This window comes from Macrobrachium rosenbergii, chromosome 6 (genome assembly GCF_040412425.1).
Source record: "Macrobrachium rosenbergii isolate ZJJX-2024 chromosome 6, ASM4041242v1, whole genome shotgun sequence".
NCBI lineage: Eukaryota > Metazoa > Arthropoda > Malacostraca > Decapoda > Palaemonidae > Macrobrachium > Macrobrachium rosenbergii.
Window position 1 is genome coordinate 8,489,042 of NC_089746.1, and position 19,911 is coordinate 8,508,952.

General features: G+C 36.9%; 1 protein-coding gene and 1 long non-coding RNA gene across 4 annotated transcripts in view; both read left to right on the top strand.

The window, feature by feature from the left end:
- Positions 1-371: 371 nt before the first annotated feature.
- Positions 372-918, top strand: LOC136839713 (uncharacterized). Its single transcript, XM_067106066.1, has 2 exons — positions 372-395; positions 610-918. Exons 1-2 carry the CDS (start codon positions 372-374, stop codon positions 916-918), a joined length of 333 nt encoding a protein of 110 aa, XP_066962167.1.
- Positions 919-2,314: 1,396 nt separating this feature from the next.
- LOC136839156 (uncharacterized) overlaps positions 2,315-19,911 on the top strand; it is a 51,069-nt gene continuing 33,472 nt past the window's right edge. The window contains exons 1-5 of one of the 3 annotated variants that reach the window (XR_010853226.1): positions 2,348-2,471; positions 4,138-4,268; positions 11,572-11,624; positions 14,075-14,139; positions 16,918-17,055. This is a non-coding gene — a long non-coding RNA (uncharacterized lncRNA). Of the gene's footprint in view, positions 2,472-4,137; positions 4,269-11,571; positions 11,625-11,826; positions 11,916-14,074; positions 14,140-16,917; positions 17,056-19,911 lie in introns of those variants that run through there. The other 2 variants (XR_010853227.1, XR_010853225.1) reach the window with 2 other exon arrangements.

Here is a 19,911-nt window from a genome sequence, read left to right on the forward strand (position 1 = left end):
GCTGTGCTGCGACTACATTCTCTTAAATTTTGAGCAATTAACCCATTGTTCCCCCTAATCTTTTCTCCAGACCCTATTTTATTGTCCCTGACATAATAAGACTTGGTGTAATTTATACAAGGCAAATTAAAAACTGCTTGTTTTAAAAAAATTCCAGCGGATGGGAAGGAAGGTTGAGAGAGCTGATAGATATACGTGAGTAGCAGGTTGGGTTTATGAGAGGAAAGAGCACAGTGGATGCTATTTTTATAGTAAGGCAAGTCCAAGAGAAGTATCTAGAAGGAAACAGGAAAGTTTACTTGTGTTTTGTGTCTTAAAAAGGCGTATGACAGGGTACCAAGAAGAGTAGTCTATTGGTGTTTGAGAAAGAGATGAGTACCAGAGAAGTTGATAAGGTTAGTGAAAATGATGTATGAGGGTGCAAGAACTACTGCACAAACAAAATATGGGGAGACTGAGACATTCCCTGTGGAGGTGGTCCTGCATCAGTGATCACCTTTGAGTCCACTTTTGTTTCTCATCTTTATAGACACACTGGCATCGCATCAGAATTAAGGAACAATGATGAATGCTGGGATCTGTTGTTTTCTGATGATTTAGTCATTATAGCAGACAAAAGAAAAATTGCAAGAAAGGTTTTTAGTATGGAAAGGAGCCCTAGAAAGCAAAGGATTTAAAGTGAACATTGGAAAGACAGATCTAATGATTATTACTAAAGAAAGGACCATGGAAGTGGAAGATGGTACAATGCTAAAGCAGAACAATGAGTTTAACTATTTTGGATCAATAATAACAGAAGAGGGAGGTCCTGAGAAAGAAGTGAGACAGAGTGAAAGAAGCATGGCAAAAATGGAGATAAGTAACTGGAGTTGCTTTAGACAAGAAAATGCCATTAAAGCTCAGAATGAAGATTTATAAGACAGTTATCAGGCCCTTACTATTGCAGAAACCTGGGCACTTAAGAGGAAAAAGGAGGGACTGTTGGAAAGAACCGAGATGGATTGCTGGAATGTCACTACTGGAAAGGAGGGAGTCTATGTGTGGTATATATAATGAATGCAAAGGAGAAGGCTAGGGGTGGGAAACTCGTTTGAGATTTGGCCATGTAATAAGAATAGAGGAGGTGGAACCAATCAAGAGAGCTAAGAACATGCCAGTGATGGGGGGAGAGGAGGAGTGTGAGGCGTCAGCAGATCAGATACATAGCTGTGGTGAGGAGGGATATGGGTGAGGGGACTGGGGGAAGAAGATGCTAGGAATAGAAATAGATGGAGAAAGTTGACTCAAGCAGCCAACCCTGCTATACAGTGGGACACTAACTAATAAGGTCGAAAGAAGAAGAAGGGGAGGACAAAATGATGCCAGTATCGTGCTTTCTCACTATTTTTTTAATAATCCTTGAGAATAGTCATGATAAAAAGATTAAGTCATCACTTATTAAAAAGTTTTCATCTATCTCTCTCTTCCAAAAAATGCTCTTCCACTGTGTGAAACCAAAAAAAAAAAAAGTTCCCCGAAAACGAGCGAGTTTTGAAATATGCTAAACAGCATTCCATAAATTAAAGTGTTCCACCTCATGTTATTCATCTTGGCGGGAAATTCCTGCTCTCTCATTGGCTGTGACCTTCTCAACTGTGATTGGCTGTTGTCATTTTTACAACTCTTTTGCTTACATCATAAAGTCTTGCCATTTGTTACATTTTAACATGCCTAAAACTTAAAATTTGAATTGACTCTTCTCGTGTGTGGATGATATCACACGACATTTAATTACTTGTAAATTACTTAACCATAAGCGTAAATAATTCTACCAAAAAGTAGTTGGTTCAACAGGAATAAAAGCTTAGATGTAAAACTAAGTGTAAACTTCCTTTGAAGACGAATTGTGAATGAAAAGCTAGGAGACAGTTGTGGAAAAGCTATATTTATTTTGTAAAAATTTTGATATACAAATAATAAATTTCTAAAATAGTCATCTAAGTTAAAAGAAATAATTAATAAAATATACAATAAGTCGGTTTAAAGATAAACAATCAAATAAGATGTAAAATGAGTCAAGGCTTCATTAGCAAAGTTCTGGCAACAGACGCCATTTTAATGTATTGCCAAAAGTTGAGGGGTAAAACTCTTAATAAATTCCCTGTGATCCTACCAAATCATCAAATAATTTGACATTCATTGTATAAAAAATTAATTTATTTTAATTTAGATTTTAAATTTAACAAAATAGTTATTTTTTAAGTTAAATTTAATTTTTATACAATAGTTTTTCCTCCATTCATTTGAACCGAATATCAGCTGATGACAAATTTCCATTGATGGGTTTCGTAAACAACCATATTTCTGGCACCGTTAGACCAATAGAAGGCAACCTCTGATTCTGTGTTTATGTTTTGAAAAAATTCTGTGCCAAGTCTAGAGATTTAGAAAAAAAATCCATATTTTGAGGCGATGGTCGAGATTTAATGTTTGTAAGTCATTATTTATAGGTTTTGCCTTATCAAAATAACTTCAGACCTTCTTTTGGGGTGTTATTTTTCTCTGTATTGTCAAAATTGGTGTGCCCAAAGAGTCCTAAGACTGGAACCTTTGTGGTTACTGTATCCAGTACCAAGTTGGTAATGTTTTCGAAGTATTTCTGCAATGGTTTATCCTAGGTTTTATTCATTACTGAATCAATGGTTGTTCCACATTAATATTCCCTGGAGGCATTTTGTATCACAAAATAGCGTACCATAACATAAGTGAGTAATTCTTGTGTCTTAGATGGAAATATGCCCAGCCTACCCCAGGCACGACCAACCTTAGCCTAATCTCGTCTTAGATGTATTTCTTAAGTTTTAGGCTGTATAATGCACAGTATAGCATTAGCTGTATTTTGAGCGACTTTTGTTAACTGTATATATTAATTTTAGGGCTCTGTAAATGAAGCAAATATGTGCCAAGGCTTTTGGGTTACTATAGCTTAAGCAGTCCTAGGCTTTCAGAGTTCCCTTAGCCACAATTGTTCATGGTCAGTAAATTATGAAGTAGCTTCAGAGATTTTGTCCAGTATTTTTGGCGCTCTTACCATCCTAACGTTGAGCAGAACTTCACAGCCAATTCAAGATGTAGTGTTAGTTGATTTTTGGGGTCCTAAGGAGTTCTTGAGTCTCAACACCAATGGATGGGTGTAGGTTAGTATTAGTGACTTAGGCTAGACTAGATAATCTTAAAGTATACAATTAAACTAAATTCAATAAAAAAAATTCAAATGCAGTTGTTAAGAATTATGGAAGGTGATAATTAAATCAAGTTTAAAGGCTTTTAAAAACAGGACTGTGTATTGAAACTTGGAGAGGAGATATATAAGGAGTAAACCTAACCTAACTTACTTGACCCATCACTGATATTATTTTAAGTTTTAATATTTTTTATGTTCAATTTTTAGCAGGAATACCTTAGAACTGTTTTGGAATTGAATGTTGTGTCATGTTAGGTGGCATGAGTAAAATATGGCCATTAAGTTGAAGATATCACTGATATGCATATTATTATTGTTTGCTGGTCCTTTAGAAGGTGGTGTTGCTGATTTAAAAAATGATCATTAAGGATTGTAAGTCCCACAGTGAGGTAAGTTTCAGTGGCAGATTTACATGTCCCAGGTACATAGATACAGTATAGTATTTTGCTATGTTTCATGTTAAACTTGTAGTCTAAGTGATTCGAAGGTTATACAGGTAAACTGTTATTTGTATTGTATGCAATACATGTGTATATATATATATATATATATATATATATATATATATATATATATATATATATATATATATATATATATATATATATATATATATATTATTATAAAATTATAGGGTTTTTGAGAAGTATTTGGAATCAGTACTGAGAAAGGAAAGTGCTCAATAAATGCCTGCTTAGAAGACGTGTGACTTACCAAAATTAGTTGTTAATTCAACAAGGTTTACTTGTTACATAAGATTTCTTTCTTTCTTATCCTTACATCAGATATTATTTTAATTATGAAGAAGAGTCCCAGACAAGATTTGCTCTTTAATTTCACTATTTCCTATGAAAACTAATTTAATTTAAAGAGTGACATATGATCAGATGCTCAAGTATTTATTACCATTGCAGGTTTTAACCTCCATTTCGTTCTTCATGGCTTTGCAAAGTGAGTTAGTATGAAGTGTATGGTGATAAATGTACAAGTATGTCACAATCAGGACAGAGGTTTAGATTCAAAGTTCTAAATCTTGAATAATACAGTGAGTATGGATGTACAATATGTAATACTCATTTGTAGACTTCTAAAATTACATATATGTAAAGCCCATGTCAGTCCTCATCAAAAATAATTATGATGGATAAATCCATACAAAGGAGAAGCCTACTTCACTCAGTAGTTAGTTACCCTGAGAAATGTACAGTTAACCATGTTCTTCAAAATAAGAGAATTCTTGAGCTGTTTCTCAGCTTCACAGACATTAATCTCATAGTTTGATTCATTAGCTATCTATTAGTTTTCCTTTTTCTGTCATTCCCCTTACTTCATTGTATAAAGTAGAGCAAGTGCTTTGTAAATGGTACCTTGTATGTGAAAATACTTAGCACTTTGGGAACCTTTTTTATGCCTGACTGAGTTATAATTTGCCGTGGCATTTATGACGTACATCACTAACAGCCCCTTACTTCAACTATCCTTCAAAGCTAATTCAGTGTTGTTGGTCATCATAATGTGGTTTTTATGTAAACCAAAGTTCATTTTCATTAAGGGTTCTTCATCCTGTTTAACTGTGAAGAGGTTAGACATGATATGAAATCTCACTTTACTCTGTGATGTTTTGTGTACTTCCTACCTGAACTACCATGTGAACCAGGCCTTCTTTGAAGCCTTTTCTCTGCATGATTCTCAGATCTGTCCTTCCTACCTGTTTTCTCAATTCTGCATCTCCAACATCTTTTCTACTTGACAGCTAAATCCTCCTACAGTAGATGCAGAGACATGAATAATGTTACTTGTGGTTTTGATAAGTGATCAGATATTTATAATTAAACTAATAGTACAGTACTGTACTTCTAAATTCTCAGTGTTGTATATTTTTAGTATTCTGTGGGTAATTCATACATTCACTGTCTTTCATGCTTACTGGGGTTGTTCTTTTTTATGGTCATTCTGCAATGGTCACTAGATATTTGAAGTTTATGGAACTGAAATTGCGTACCTTTCATCTTTTTTATTTACATTATTTATGGAAATAGAACTGAGATTGGTGTGTTCATAAATGTCAGCTTATGTTTGGCTTATCATTTTATCTCACACCTTTCATAGATCAGTAATCTTACTATTGAAATTTGGGAGTTACAGACTCTCCAGTCCCACTGAGAGTTTCTTAGAGTAGCAAAGACCTCCCTCAGTGTAGGAACTCCTGTTTCATCTGCTGAAGACATTTGCTTCTTAGTTGTCTCATTACCTTTAGACGGTCTTCATTGACTGTTCTTTTATGTTATCCACTTCATCTATATTGTCTTCGTTATGTAGAAACCAGTATACAGAGTATATATATATTTTTTGTGCATTATGAAACAGTATATATATTTTTTGTGCTTTATGAAATGACCCATTTCATATATGAAATGACCATATGGCCTATAAGGTCTGTCCCAATTTTTAAGTAATGAAAACTTATGTGGCTTCTGGTATTCATTGGTGGCCACCCCTCCAAGTCCTTAATAGATTCAGTGTTACTTCACCAACTGAGAAACAGTATATTGAAAGTATTACTGTTTCTTGATTCAGGTTTCACTTGCTGGTACCCTAGTGATTTTCTAACATTTTGGTTACTTATACAGGGAAGGCCAGTAACGTTAGGCATCTGACTGCCTTCTTTTCTTTCTCATCAAGATGCTGTGCGTGTGTGTTTGTACGGTGGTGTTGAAGTGTTGCCTACAGGTTCACTTTTGTAATGTAATGTGACTAAACTGGCTTGTTATTATATGTATCTTCTTCAGACACAAAATGAGCTGATTTTCTTTACCTTTCTTCCTATGTACAGATAACAGGTATTTGTGGTAAGTCATCCTTGATACAACACGAAATTTGACATCAGTACTGCTGTTTGTGGTTTTGTGTTTTAAAGTGTTTGGGAAGTTATTGCATTTATAGTACAGTACGTAGTCTGTCTTGTGCATCATTGAACCAAAATGAAGCCCTCACACTCATCATAGGAAAGTTTATATACTGCCAGCTTCATCACTGGAGTATCTTTGCATTGTCCATTCTGTCGCCAGCTTTCTGTCCTCTCACATTTTGTCCAGTTCCTCTTCTCTCTTCATACTTTGCTGTCCTTCTTCTGCAACATTTACTGGTACCTAAGCTGTTTGATGTTGTTTAAGCTATTCAAGTTGGAAAGGTAGGGAGTGCAGACAGATTCCACATTCAAGACCTTTCAACAGTAGAATTAGGGGCTAGACTAAGATTGGCCAAGTTGACCAGATAAATGTTGATTGGTATTAGAAGGCCGTAGAAGGTGTTTGATCATTTGCTGGAGTAATCTTACCTGATCTGTTACCCCCGAGTTGCTCATGTAGATGGGCAGTCTAGCTCAATGCCCTAACCATGCATAGAAGAATAAGGGGAAGGAAGTGGTTTGTATACAAGAAATGTAAGTATTAAATGTAGGTCTCCTTGGTTTTTCATGGTAATACATGCAAAAGTTAGTATCAATTATCTTGATTCCTCATGTATTTCAGACTAAGGAGACATGCTCTTAACAAGACACTTTGCAGGAGGTCCTTGTTCAAGATTTAGAAGAAGCAAACTAGGCCATTCCTATGGTTTTATAACTTTTCAGAGAAATGAAGAAGCCTCACAACAAGAGGAGGGAAGGCTATTTGACCACTGCTTGGGTGTTTTTTGGGGGTCACACGGACTTTTCCTTCAAACTGAGAAAAATAAAGCCTAATATCAAGCAATTAATCAATATGCATGGAAAATGGCCACATTTGTACAATTGATTGCAAATTGGCTATAATGCAGGGATGCCCAAAGAATGGCCTGAATAGCCTTGGGTTTCTTTTGGGGCTCAAATGGACTTTTCCTTCAAATGGAGAAAAATGCAGCCTACTGGCAAACAATTGATAACTATGCATGGAAAATGGCCACATCTGCGCAATTGATTGCAATTTGGCCATATTGCAGGGGTGCCCAAAAATGGACTGAATGGGTGTTTTTTGGACGTCAAATGAACTTTTCCTTAAAACAGAGAAAAATGCAGCCTGTCGGCAACCAGCTGATCACTATGCATGGGAAATGGCCACATTTGCGCAATTGATTGCAATTGTATAACCTTGGGGTTTTTTGGGGTCAAATGAACTTTTCCTTAAAACAGAAAAATGCAGGCTACCGGCAACCAGTTGATCTCTATGGAAAATGGCCAAAGGCTTTGGAGACATCTGTATCTTATATAAAAACATATTCCCCTTCCAACTCCATAAAGGAGCTGCTTAATGACGCAGGGTCAAACTGATACTGTCTACAAAGGACCTCAAGGAGTTTGTGTCAAAGACTTTATTTTGATTGTACTACCTGCATTAACACATTTCAGCCTAATCCTACTTCAGTGATTTTGCTTTTATTCACACCACCAAACTTAAAGCTATGTTTATTCCAAAGATGATGGGAATGCTGTCCGACAAGGCACCTGTGGTAGACATTGTCGAATTTCCCTCATCACTACATATGCACGAGTGAGAAACTTTGGTAGTTTGTAAGTCCATTTGAAGTTTTGCTGCTAAGTGTACTATGACTACACTACTTTTTTTTTTTTTTTTTTTTTTTTTTTTTTTTGAACGACTGTCCTGCTTTTCCCCTAATTTGGTTTTCAGTCCATATTGTCCTTGACATGAGGCTTGATGCTGTTTATGAATGGCAAATGTCCTGTAAAAATCAGCCTGTTATGAAAATATTTCTCCCAAAAAGGATTGGATTGGTGACCACCAAGGAAGGACTAATGTCATTGGCATATAGACTCCCATGACATCATCAGAACTTGCAACAGATTTAGGAGAAAATAGTAAGATTATTTCATGGGTCACTGTGAGACTCCCTGTAGGGGGGTAGTGCTGTCAGTGCTCCCTACAGGGTGCACTGTAGGCATCACTAAAGGTTCTTTGCAACATCCCTTCGGCCCCTAGCTGCAACCCCTCTCGTTCCTTTTACTGTACCTCACTTCATATCTTTCTTCCATCTTGTTTCCACCCTCTCCTAACAATAATATTATTTCAAAGTGTAACTGCGAGGTTTTCCTCCTGTTACACCTCTCAAACCTCTTACTCTCAATTTCCTTTCCAGTGCCGAGTGACCTCATAGGTCACAGTACTTGGCCTTTGGCCTAAATTCTATATTCCATTCCATTCCATCACTGTGAGACCCAAATTATTATTAAAATAGTTTAACCAGACCACCGAGGCACTGAGTATGAGACCCAAAAAGGATACAAAAATATTGCAAAGGATTTTTGTTCAAGAAAAGAGGCACCTGTTCAGTTCATTTATCATTATCGTTGAGGGCATTTGGAGAGAGAGAGGGATTCAGAGGAAAGCTAAAGACCAGTAGATGGGAAGGACAAGGTGCCTTATCACGCTCGCACCCTTTTTGAATAATCCATGGGAATAGTCAGGATAAAATTTATTTCAGTTTGTTTATAAAGATTAAAGCATCACTGGTGTAAACTAATTAATTAAAAGTTTCCTTTGGCCTTTCTTCCTTGCTCTTCCAAGGGTTGTTTAGTACTTGCAAATTCAACACGTGAAATTTATTTGACCATTCAGTCAATAGAGTTAATAAAACAATGAAAAACCTCTATGCCATTTATCGCTTAGTGTGGTAAGAAGACATCTTTACATAACTGGCTTGCAAATATATACTGTATACAGATATACTCGTGTATATATATATATATATATATATATATATATATATATATATATATATATATATATATATATATTATATATATATATATATATATATATATTTAAAATCATGAAAAAGGTAAATGTGATGAATATGTGAACAAAGTTTGTTCAATATATATATATATATATATATATATATATATATATATATATATATATATATATATATATATATATATATATATATATATATATCCAATGTAAAAAGTTCCTATTTAGTAGGATTATTGTTATTTATTAAAAGAATTTCGTGTAAGAACAACAAAAGGTAAATATATAGGTAAAATCCTTCAAAGACGTCAATTTATGAATGAAAGGATACTACTAAACACTAGCGAAAAATTATATCTATTGTAAGTGAAATCTAGTGGATAAATAATAATTATGTATAGTAATCACTTACAATTATACAAACTCTATTTTGAAATATAAACGAGTCGGTTAAAAGGGGAAACAATATCAAATAAAATATAAAATTGTCAAAGAATCATTATATGAGTTTTGGCAATACTGCAGGCGATCGTCTGCAGGAAAAATTAGAAGAGTTTCTTGTTCACACTTAAGTATGAAAAATTAGATTTAACCAAGCTTCACTGCTATCTTAAGGTCCTCTGAATATTTCGTAAAACTTATCTGATGACAAACATTGAGGAAAAGCAATATCAGAATATGAATAATGTTGGTGTTTAAAGGAAAAGGAGCTTGACGTAAGCAGCAGGTTTTTTATGGTAAACATGGGAGTAGAAATTTTCCCGCCAAGAAAATAGTAACCTGAAGGTTTGAACTTTAATTTAAAGCATAGAATTATCAAAATATTTATTTGATAGATATTTAAAATTTTATACTATAGTTAATTTATCTATCAATATTCATTAACTAAAACAAATTAAACATTGTGAACACAATTTTCATTAAAGTCACTTTAATTAATAATATCTTCTAATGTTTTTGGCAAATAGGCATACATAAAAAGAGCTGATAAGTGTAATGATGTCTAACGATATGAAATAGCGTTGCTGTTTGAATATTTTCTGTTAATTGACGGTGTTTCAATTATGCGTTTCATGAACAATCATGTTTCCAGTAACATCAGATGCAGGATTGCCATTCGTACGATAATTATCGTACATGTACGATAATTTGGGCCTTTGTACGATGTACGATATCTTACACGTTTGTACGATAATTCTGCTCCTCCCAGATGATTCAAACCTTATTATCTTTTTCTGGAATGGGTAGGCTATTATCCAAATTCACTCATTTCAGTGCCCTTTTTCATTCAAAGTTGTAATAACTGTACTACATGAAAAACTGATTTTGCTCTACAAGGAATTGCTTTTCTCATTTACGCAGAGTATGTAGCTAAAACTGATCTTAAGTTGTTGGAACCTTGTAGGCAAGATAAATACCTCAGAGACTCAGAAATGTACCTTGGGATTGGAGTTCGAAGTGAACTTGATAAACTAGATTTAAAGGAAAGGAAGCCAGAGGTAGATGATTTTTATAAGTGTTGCAAAGAACTCTTGAAAGTAGCTACTTTGGAAATCAGAAAAAGGTATGACTTTGGAGACAAAGTAATTTCTCGACTAAATTGCCTAATTCCTGTGAATGCAATTTCCAATTCTTTTTGGGAACTAACTCCTTTGGATCCTCTCTTTGCTGAAGTACCATTAATTGTACCTTCTAATGATAAATCACTAATGCAAAACATAGATGATCAATGGAGGATTCTTCCAGCCTTTAAAACTTCAATCAGTTTTGACAGCAGTGTGTCTGTTGACAAGTTTTGGTCAGATATTTTGAGAAGAGACGAAAATGACTTTCCTGATTTGGCAAGATTTGCTCTTGATGTCCTCAGCTTACCCCATTCAAATGCCCAGTGTGAGAGGGTTTTCAGCAAACTAAATCTTTTCATAACCAAAACCAGGAATAGGTTGAACACAAGCACAATTAACAGTGCTTTACTGACCTCTGACTGCATAAAGAGGCAGAATTTCTGCATTTATTTCAAACCTTCAAAGGAGATGGTTGCTTGAATTAATAATTCACAAGTACTGTATGAAAATGTGAAAGATGATGAGTTCGAAGACTAGTGATTTTTGTTTTGTTTTGTTTTTTGCAATTGAATTACTTTGTGTATTGCATGATTTGGTATTTTTGTCTTGTTCAGTGTTCATATACTTAACATTTTCCTTCCCAGTGCGTGTGAAGACTGCATCATTGATTAAGTTCCTTTATTCTGTTCAATGTTCATAAATATTTTACCTCCCAGTGTGTGAAGACTGCATCAAATTAATGTTCATACTTAATATTTCCCTCCCCATTTTTATTGCAGTTTTTGTATCTTTTATTTTAAATTTTTGGGCATTGTCTTCAATAATATTTTGTATTCAGGAGTGGAAATTAATTATACAATGTTTTGTTTTGAATAAATTAGGAAGATCCCATGAATGAATTACTGCTATATTCCTTCTAGTTTTGCATAGGCTTCATCTTAAAGTATTTATTATTTTAATTACAAGAACTTTTCAGGTGCAGCTTTTATGCAATAAATTTATTGGATTTATTATTTTAATTACAAGAACTTTTCAGGTGCAGCTTTTATGCAATAAATTTATTGGGTATCATCATGGCATGTCTTACTGGTAAGTACAATAGTAAGTGCCTAAATTAGCACTAGAAAACGTTGTATACCTTTCTACTGTATAACATATATCTGTAGCGAGTGTACGATAATTATATCATAACTACGACAATTCATACGATAATTCTATTGAGAAAACGATAGCTTTGAGGCCTGAGTACGATCATTCCACTAGAAAAATATCTGGAATATGCAAAGTTGGTAACTGAGTAGATGGCAACTGCGACCTACTCCGGCAAGAAGTTCAGACTCAAAATCCGTATTTTGAGGCGATGTTAGAGTTTTAATGTCTGTAAGTCATTATTTATAGATTTTGCCTTATCACAATAGTTTTAGACATCCTTTTGGGTTGATATTTTCCTCCGTATTGTTAAAATTGGTATCCCCATAGTGTCCGGCGACTTCTGGAACCTTTGTAGGCTAGTTAGTGGAGCTTCAGAAGAAATGACCCATTGATATTTTCGAAGTATTTCTGTACTGTTTTATGCTTTAATCATTACTGAATCGGTGTTTGTTGGTATTGATAATATCTGAAGGTTAATCAAGAATAAAATACCGTAAAATAAGCTACTGAGGCGTGTATTAGGTTAGCCTAATGTTTGCACAGCTTACTATAGGTAAGACCAGCCATAGCCTACCCTCTTCTCATTTGTACTTAGGAAGATTTTAGATTGTCTAGTGTTTGGCTTTGCATTTATTTTGAGGTACTTCTGGTGACTGAATCGTAGGCTAACTTTAGGGGATTGTAAAAAAAATGTGCACAGGTGTTTGGGGTGTCATAGCCTAACCAGTCTAAGGTTGCTGTGGTCCTTGCTTTTGGAGGGTGTTGCTCCCATAACCTCAATTATTCATGGACAGTAAATCATGAAATATCTTCAGAGATTTTGTCCATTTTATATTTTGGTAATTCTTTATATTAGCTCCGTGCCTGTTTTTCTACACTTTTAGGGGTTCTGATACTGGCGGTGCATCTGTTTGTTGTCGGCCAAATGGTATGTCCCTTTGCCGTGTTTAGTACTGGCACGGGGGAGTTGGGTACCCATACGTTAACAAGTTATTGTACTTCCCAGATGGGATATGAACCGTTCGAAACAGACGTACCCGTGCTCTGTCTTGTGAAGATCGCGTATGGAAACCCGGTAATTCTATATATTAGCTCCTTGCCTGTTTTTACCTTTTCAACTGGTTTTTTCTACACTTTTAGGGGTTCTGATACTAGCGGTGCATCTGTTTGTTGTCGGCCAAATGGAATGTCCCTTCGCCGTGTTTAGTACTGGCCCCAGGGGGCGGGTTGTGTACCCATACGTTAACAAGTTATTGCACTTGCCGGATGGGATATGAACTGTTTGAAACAGACTTATATATATCCCCGTGCTCAGTCTTGTGAAGATCACGTATGGAAACCCCTTGTTGGGTGGACTTCAGGGGTTAATTACAGGTTAACTACACTTGAGCACCAAAAATTAAAGGTAATTTCATAATTAGCAACCAAAAAACTGTAGAAAAAGTCAAGTTATAGTGCCGTCACTGCTGCGGAGCTACTATATAGTTCTACCGAAACCCCCTTGTTGGATGGACTTCAGGGGTTAATTACCTGTAAGTAACCCCTGAAGTCCATCCAACAAGGGGTTTCCATACGCGATCTTCACAAAACAGAGCATCGGTACATCTGTTTCGAACAGTTCATATCCCGTCCAGCAAGTGCAAAAACTTGTTAACATATGGGTACACACACACACACACACACACACACACACACACACACACACACACACACACACACACACACACACACACCGGGCCAGTACTAAACACGCTGAAGGGACATTCCATTTGGCCGACAACAAACAGATGCACCGTCAGTATCAGAGCCCCTAAAAGTGTAGAAAAAACCAGTTGAAAAAGTAAAAACAGGTGCGGAGCTAATATATAGAATTACCCTTTACTGTTTGAACCTAGAACAGAACTTCATAGTTATTGTAAGATTGACCTAATTTTGTGAGTCCAGGGGTTTATGAGTTTCAGCATCATTGAATGAGAGTAGGATAGGATTAGCGACTAAACCTAACCCAGAATTTAAGTTAAACTGCCCTTTAAGAAAGGGAGAAATGTTTTTAGCAGTTGATGAAGACAGCAGAGCTATTGTTGAGTTTCACCCTTATCATAATCCTTTAGATTATGACAATAGTTTATAGTGTAGGCTAGACCAGATAATCTCAGTGTATATAGTTAATCTATTTTGGACATAAAAAATCTCTTCAGATGCAATTATTAAACACAGCACTGTATATTGAAACCTAGAGAGGAGATATAAAGAGTAACTTAACCTAACTTACATGATCCATCACCATGATTATTTTAAGTGTTGAATGCTGCACTATGTTAGGTAAGATGATTAAAATATGGTCATTAAGTAAAATGTATCACTGATGTACATATTTTTGTTGGCAGGCTCCCCAGAGGGTGGCGTTTCTGATTGAAAAATGATCAGTGAAGATTGTACGTCTAATTTTGAGGTAAGTTTTAGGGACAGATTTACATGCTCCATTTAGATAGGCATAATATGTTGCTATCTGTAATGTTAAATTTGTAGTTTAAACATTACAAAGCATATTAACTGTTATTTGTATATAATATTATGCAATACTGTATATTAATGGTGCACAACAAGGACCAAATGGAATGTTTTTCACCTCGTGTGGAGACCGTTGTCTAGACGGGAGTAACCTCGTTGTTGTGAAGGGAAGGTAACCACCTTGGAAGTTATATCTAAATTAAATATTTATCATAATTTTGAACACTATTCTCTTTTTAAACAGATGCAGAAACCTGTTTTGTTTTCTTGTTTATCTTTTTTAATGTATTTTACATGAATAATTATGGTTTTCTAATACATCTAAATTCCAGTTTAAAAGCTTGTAAAATGATTATTGGCAACCTTCAACATTGCCAATTTGTCTGAGCTTCGATAGTTTCTTTGCAGTCTAAAAACAGGAGATTTGCTACAAGGCCAGGCATTTATCATTGTAAAATGTTTTCAGATTAATTTTGCTTAGCTACTATGGCTTCTGGTACTTCTGTGGACAAAAACTCAAGTCGAAAAAGAAAGCTTGAAGATGAACATAGAAAATTTCAAGAAATATGGACAGATAAATATTTCTTTGTTTTTTTGAAAAAAATCATTTGCTTGATATGCCAGAATAGTGTGGCTGTTTGTAGCTGTATACAATTTGGTAAAGGCATCATCTGACAAAGCACAAGCCTTATTGAAAATTTGTTGGTGAACTAAGAAAGCAGAAAATTAAATCACTAATGCAAGGTTTTCATGTGCAGAAAAATATGTTTATTCAGAAAAATAAAGAGGCACAGGATTGAACAGAAGTGAGTTATGAAATTGCAAACCCTGATTGCTAAACATTCCAAGGCATTTTCAGAGGATTTCATTAAAAATTGTATTCTACTTGCTGCTCAAAACTTTCTCCAGATGTTTTGAAAAAACAGTTTGAGAATATCAGTTTGAATCGTGGTGACAGTGCAACGTCAAACATTGTTGATTTGTCAAACTGATATAGTAGACCAGTTGAAGGAGAAAAAGTAAACAATTTGTGTATTCTCCAAAGCCACTGATGAATCTACTGATGTTGGATCTACGGCTCAGCTACTTGTATTTGTACGTGGTGTGACAGAGGACTTTTCTATTCATGAGGAACTTGTAGGGCTCCAGTTCATTGAAGGGGCAGACAACTGGTAGTGATTTACTTAATGGACTTTTAGAACAAATTTCAGTAATTGAGTTAGATTTGGACAAGTTAGTAGGAATATCAACTGATGGGGCTCCTGCAATGATAGGCAAGCAGAATGGATTGGTGCAGCTATTGATTAAACACCTTGGAGAGCGAAAATATGAACTGAAACATTTCATTGCATAATACATCAACAAAATTTGTGTGGAAAAGAACTGGACTTTGATCATGTAATGAAAATTGTAGTTTCTACAGTCAATTTTATCAAGTCACGCTCAGCTTTGCATCACTGGCAATTCAAGCAATTTCTTGATGAAATTGAAGCAGAATATTTTCTTTTAGTGTTTTTCAATCAAAAGGTGGTTAAACAGGGGAAATACGCTGAAAAAGATTTATCAGTCTTCTGGATGAAATTGAGATATTTCTTAATGAAAAGAATAAGATGGTACCAGAACTTACAAATGCTGACTGGTTTTTGATTTGTCATTTCTTGTAGATCTTAAGTCATTTAAATAACTGGAATCATAAACTTCAGGGGGAATAACCAAGAATTTCTCAGCTAGCCAATTATGTGACAGCTTTCGAACAAAAACTAAAATTGTTTCAGTTACAGATAGTTAAAGGAGAGTTAGGACACTTCCCAAATTACAAACTTATGTGTGAGAAACACAAAGTATGCAATAGACATGAATATTATGCACAAAATTAGGAAAACTTTTGGAGGCCTTTGAGAGCCGATTTGAGGACCTAAAGAAAGAATCAATGATTTGAGTTGTTCAGCAACCCCTTTTCTGTATCTTGTTGATGAAGTAGAATTCAAGCACAAATCGAACTGATTGATCTTTGCAGAATAATGACAGCCTTAAGGGTCCAAGTATAATGAAGGGGACTTGCTCAACTTTTATAATTGCTTTAACAAGATCAGTTTCTTATTTGAGAAAACAAAGCTGCTATTTATGCAAGCTTTTTATTTGGCTTCTACAGTACATATGTGAACAAACATTTAGTCTGCTCAACCAGACCAAGTCAAATATTCGTAGCAGGCTGTGATCAAAATCTGCACTCTGTTTTAAGACTGGCAACCACAAATTTCCATCCTAACATAAAAAAAACTTGTACATGAATCTCAGTGTCAAAAATCTCATTAAAACAAAACAGGTGAGCAACTGTGTTTTTTTTATCTTTAAACATTCTACAAACTATTTATCATTTCATGTAAAATCTAGTCTAGTGGCCCATCGACTAGATATATGTTTGATGATGTGGCCCAGTAGCTCAAAAGGTTGTGCACTTGCTGTATATTAATATATACTGTATGTATTTATCTTCCAGTTACTAGGATTTTTTATTAGTATTTAGAAGGAGCACTGAGACGGAAATACTCAATATGCAAGGTATCTCAGAAGCCTTTTGAATTGCCCAAAATGGTTAAGTAAATATTTGCGTTTTTCATCAGATTTCTTATCCTTGTAGCAATGTTATTTTTATGAACACTAATTTAATTTTAAGAGTAACATACTACCAAATACTCAGGTATTATTACCATTGCAGGTTTTAACTTCTATGTCGTTCTTCAGGGATTTGCATATTAACTCGGGATGAAGTGTTTGGTGATAAACTTATAAGGGTGTTGCATTCAAGTCTGAGGTTGTAAATTCAAAACACTAAATCTTGAATGATATACAGGTAGTAAGTATTGATGTACAGTATGTAGTACTCATATGTTTGTAGGTTTCTAAAATTATATGTACATTATTGAAATCCAGTGTCAGTCCTCATCTAAAGTAATTATGAGGGATAAATCCATACAAAGAAGAAACCTAGTACAGTACTTCATTCAAATGTTACTCTGAGAAATATGCAGTTAACTAAGTTCTTCAAAAGATGAAAGAATTCTTGAGCTGTTCTCTGGTAGGAGGAACTCCATTGCATCGCAGACATTAATCCTAGCTCAGTTTGAGTCATTAGTTTGTGGTTATTTTTTAGTTTTCCTTTGTCTTTCATTGCCCTTTCATCATTGTATAAAAGAATGCAACTTCTTTGCAAATTGTGTCTTTTATGTGAATGTAAGTAAAATACTTAGCACCCTGGGAACCTATTTTATGGTACATCACTAACAGCACCTTTGAAAGGTAATTCAGTGCTGTTAATCATCATAATGTGGTTTTGTTCATGAGACTTACCTGTCAGATATATATATAGCTGTATTCTGTGATAGTCCGACAGAATTTCAAAACTTACGACACACGCAGTGGGAGATCAGGTGGTTAGTACCCATTCCCGCCGCTGGGAGGCGGGTATCAGGAACCATTCCCATTTTCTATTCAGATTTTCTCTGTCGCCGGTACTGTCAACACCTGTTTTCAGTCCCTCTGTCTTTGGATTACGTAAACTTGGTTGTCACTTAAGTATTTGTTTGACTTTTGGTTTTTTGACTTGGACTTGTGGCTAGGCATACGCTGTTGTGGACTGTTTTGGATTTTGCTTTGTTTTTACTTGGATTAAGATGTCTGGATCTAGTTCTGCTAGTTATAGAGTTTGTTGTGTGCAAGACTGTAAGGTGAGGCTACCGAAAGTTTCGATAGATCCTCACACTGTATGCTCGAGGTGTAGGGGGCACGTTTGTTTGTTTAATGATTGATGCAAGGAGTGTGAGACTTTGCCTGATGCTAGTTGGAAGACTTATGATTCCTATGTGCGGAAGTTAGAGCGTGATAGGATCAGGAGGTCTTCCTCCAGGAGTGTATCAGTGAGTAGGAGTCAGGGTAGTGTTTTTTCACCTGCTAACCCTCCCGTAGACGTAGCTATTCCTAACCCTGTGGTGTTGCCCTCGGGCCCCGAGGTTGTGTCTGCAGAAGGGGATGCCCTGTCTGTAATTATGACTTCCATTCGTAACCTGGAAGCTAAAATGCTCGCTCTTCCAAGTGCTGTGAAGTGCAGTGATAGTGTTTGTGCCCTTGTGCCTCTAGGCCTGGACCTCTGTCGGACTCCCAGGACTCAGGGAGTGGGCAAGTCGAAAGCCGCAAGAGGGTTACGCGGACCCCCCACCGATCTGGCGTCCCTTCAGCAGAACCTGTTGACGCTTCCCAGGCTGCCAAGGATCGTGCTCGTGCACGAATCTTTAAGGATTGCTTCTCGTCCCCCGAAGCTTCCTCCCCGCGTCAGGGGTGGAGCTCTCGGAAGGACTCTCGCCCTTTGAAGAGAAGCTTCAGAGAAGGGGACGCTTCACGTCCCTTTTCTCGAGACGCTCTTCGCTCTTCTCCGGAGAGTTTTGACGCCTTCCCGCCGCAGAAGAGGACCAGGACGTCATCGGACGATGACGCTTTTGAGCGCCCCGGTCGCTCCAGGGAGAGAGCTGTTGCTTCCCCTGTGAGAAGGAAGAAGGCGTCCCCTCGCCCCTCGTCTTCTCACAGGATCAGCCCTTCTCCTGAGAAGGAGACTTCTCCTACTCGGAAGCTTCTGCTAGACATGCAGCGGCAGTTGGCTTCTCTTAATGGCCCAGAAGGAGACAGATCCGTGTGTCGACGTCGGAAGGATTCCCGACTGCCGATCAAGAGGTCCAAACCTTCCCCTTCTCCTTCTCCTCGTTCGTCTTCTTCTCATGCTTCGCCGCCCTCTAGAAGTCCTTTGGCTCAGCGCTTTTACTGGTCTTGGCAGGGATCGCCAATTTCCTCTTTCTGACGCTCTCCATGCTGCTAGGCTTGACGCCCTCTCATTCTGGCGCTCTGCTTTTTCTCGCCATGACGCTTCTCATGCTGCTAAGCATGACGCTCCTCATGCTGCTCGGCAAGACGCCTCCCTTGCTGCTCGGACGCCTCCTCAGTTCAGGACGCCTCCCTTGTCAAGACGCTTCTTGCCGAGGCATGACGCCTCCTCGCTGCTCGATATTCGCGACAAGAAGCTCTCGGACTTCTTCCAAGCAGAAGTCCCTTTTGCGAACTCCTTGGTCTGCAAGGGCTTAGACCTCCCGGAGTTTCTCCAATCTCTTCTCCTGCCCCTTCGGTTGCTCCTGTTGAAGAAGGAGCTGTCAAGTGCATCAGAGCCTGCAGATGAGGAACAGCCCTCTTCTTCATCAGCTTCTTCCGATTACCAGGTCTTGACACGCTGCTGAAGGACTTGTTTGGGGACAAGTTTCAACCTCTGCTCCTCGCCCTCCTCCTCCTTCGCAGTTAACCTCATCAAAATCACAGAAGACTTCAGGTTTTGTGAAGATGGCCACATCTCTCTCTACGAAGAGGGCCTTTAAGAAGGTTCAGGAGTGGATGGACTCCAGGAAGGCCCAGTGCAAGACTTCTTTCGCCCTGCCTCCATCAAGATTGAGTGGAAAAGCAGGAATTTGGTATGAGACAGGAGAGGATGTTGGTTGGAGAGTTCCTTCCTCTTCCCAGGGAGACTTTGCCAGCCTTGTGGACGCTCCTAGGAGGTCTCTCCTTTCTTCAGCGAAGGTGTCCTGGACTTTGTCTGAAACTGATCACCATCTGAAAGGTCTCTTCAGAACAATGGAGGTTTTTAACTTTCTGGACTGGTGCCTGGGAGTCCTGGACT

What these genes read in the sequence shown, in the direction of transcription:
- LOC136839713 (XM_067106066.1), top strand. Translation starts at nt 372, where the DNA reads ATGAGTACCAGAGAAGTTGATAAG. An exon ending in GTACCAGAGAAGTTGATAAG is followed by an intron (nt 396 to 609) that starts GTTAGTGAAAAT and finishes TAGTCATTATAG; the next exon opens with CAGACAAAAGAAAAATTGCA.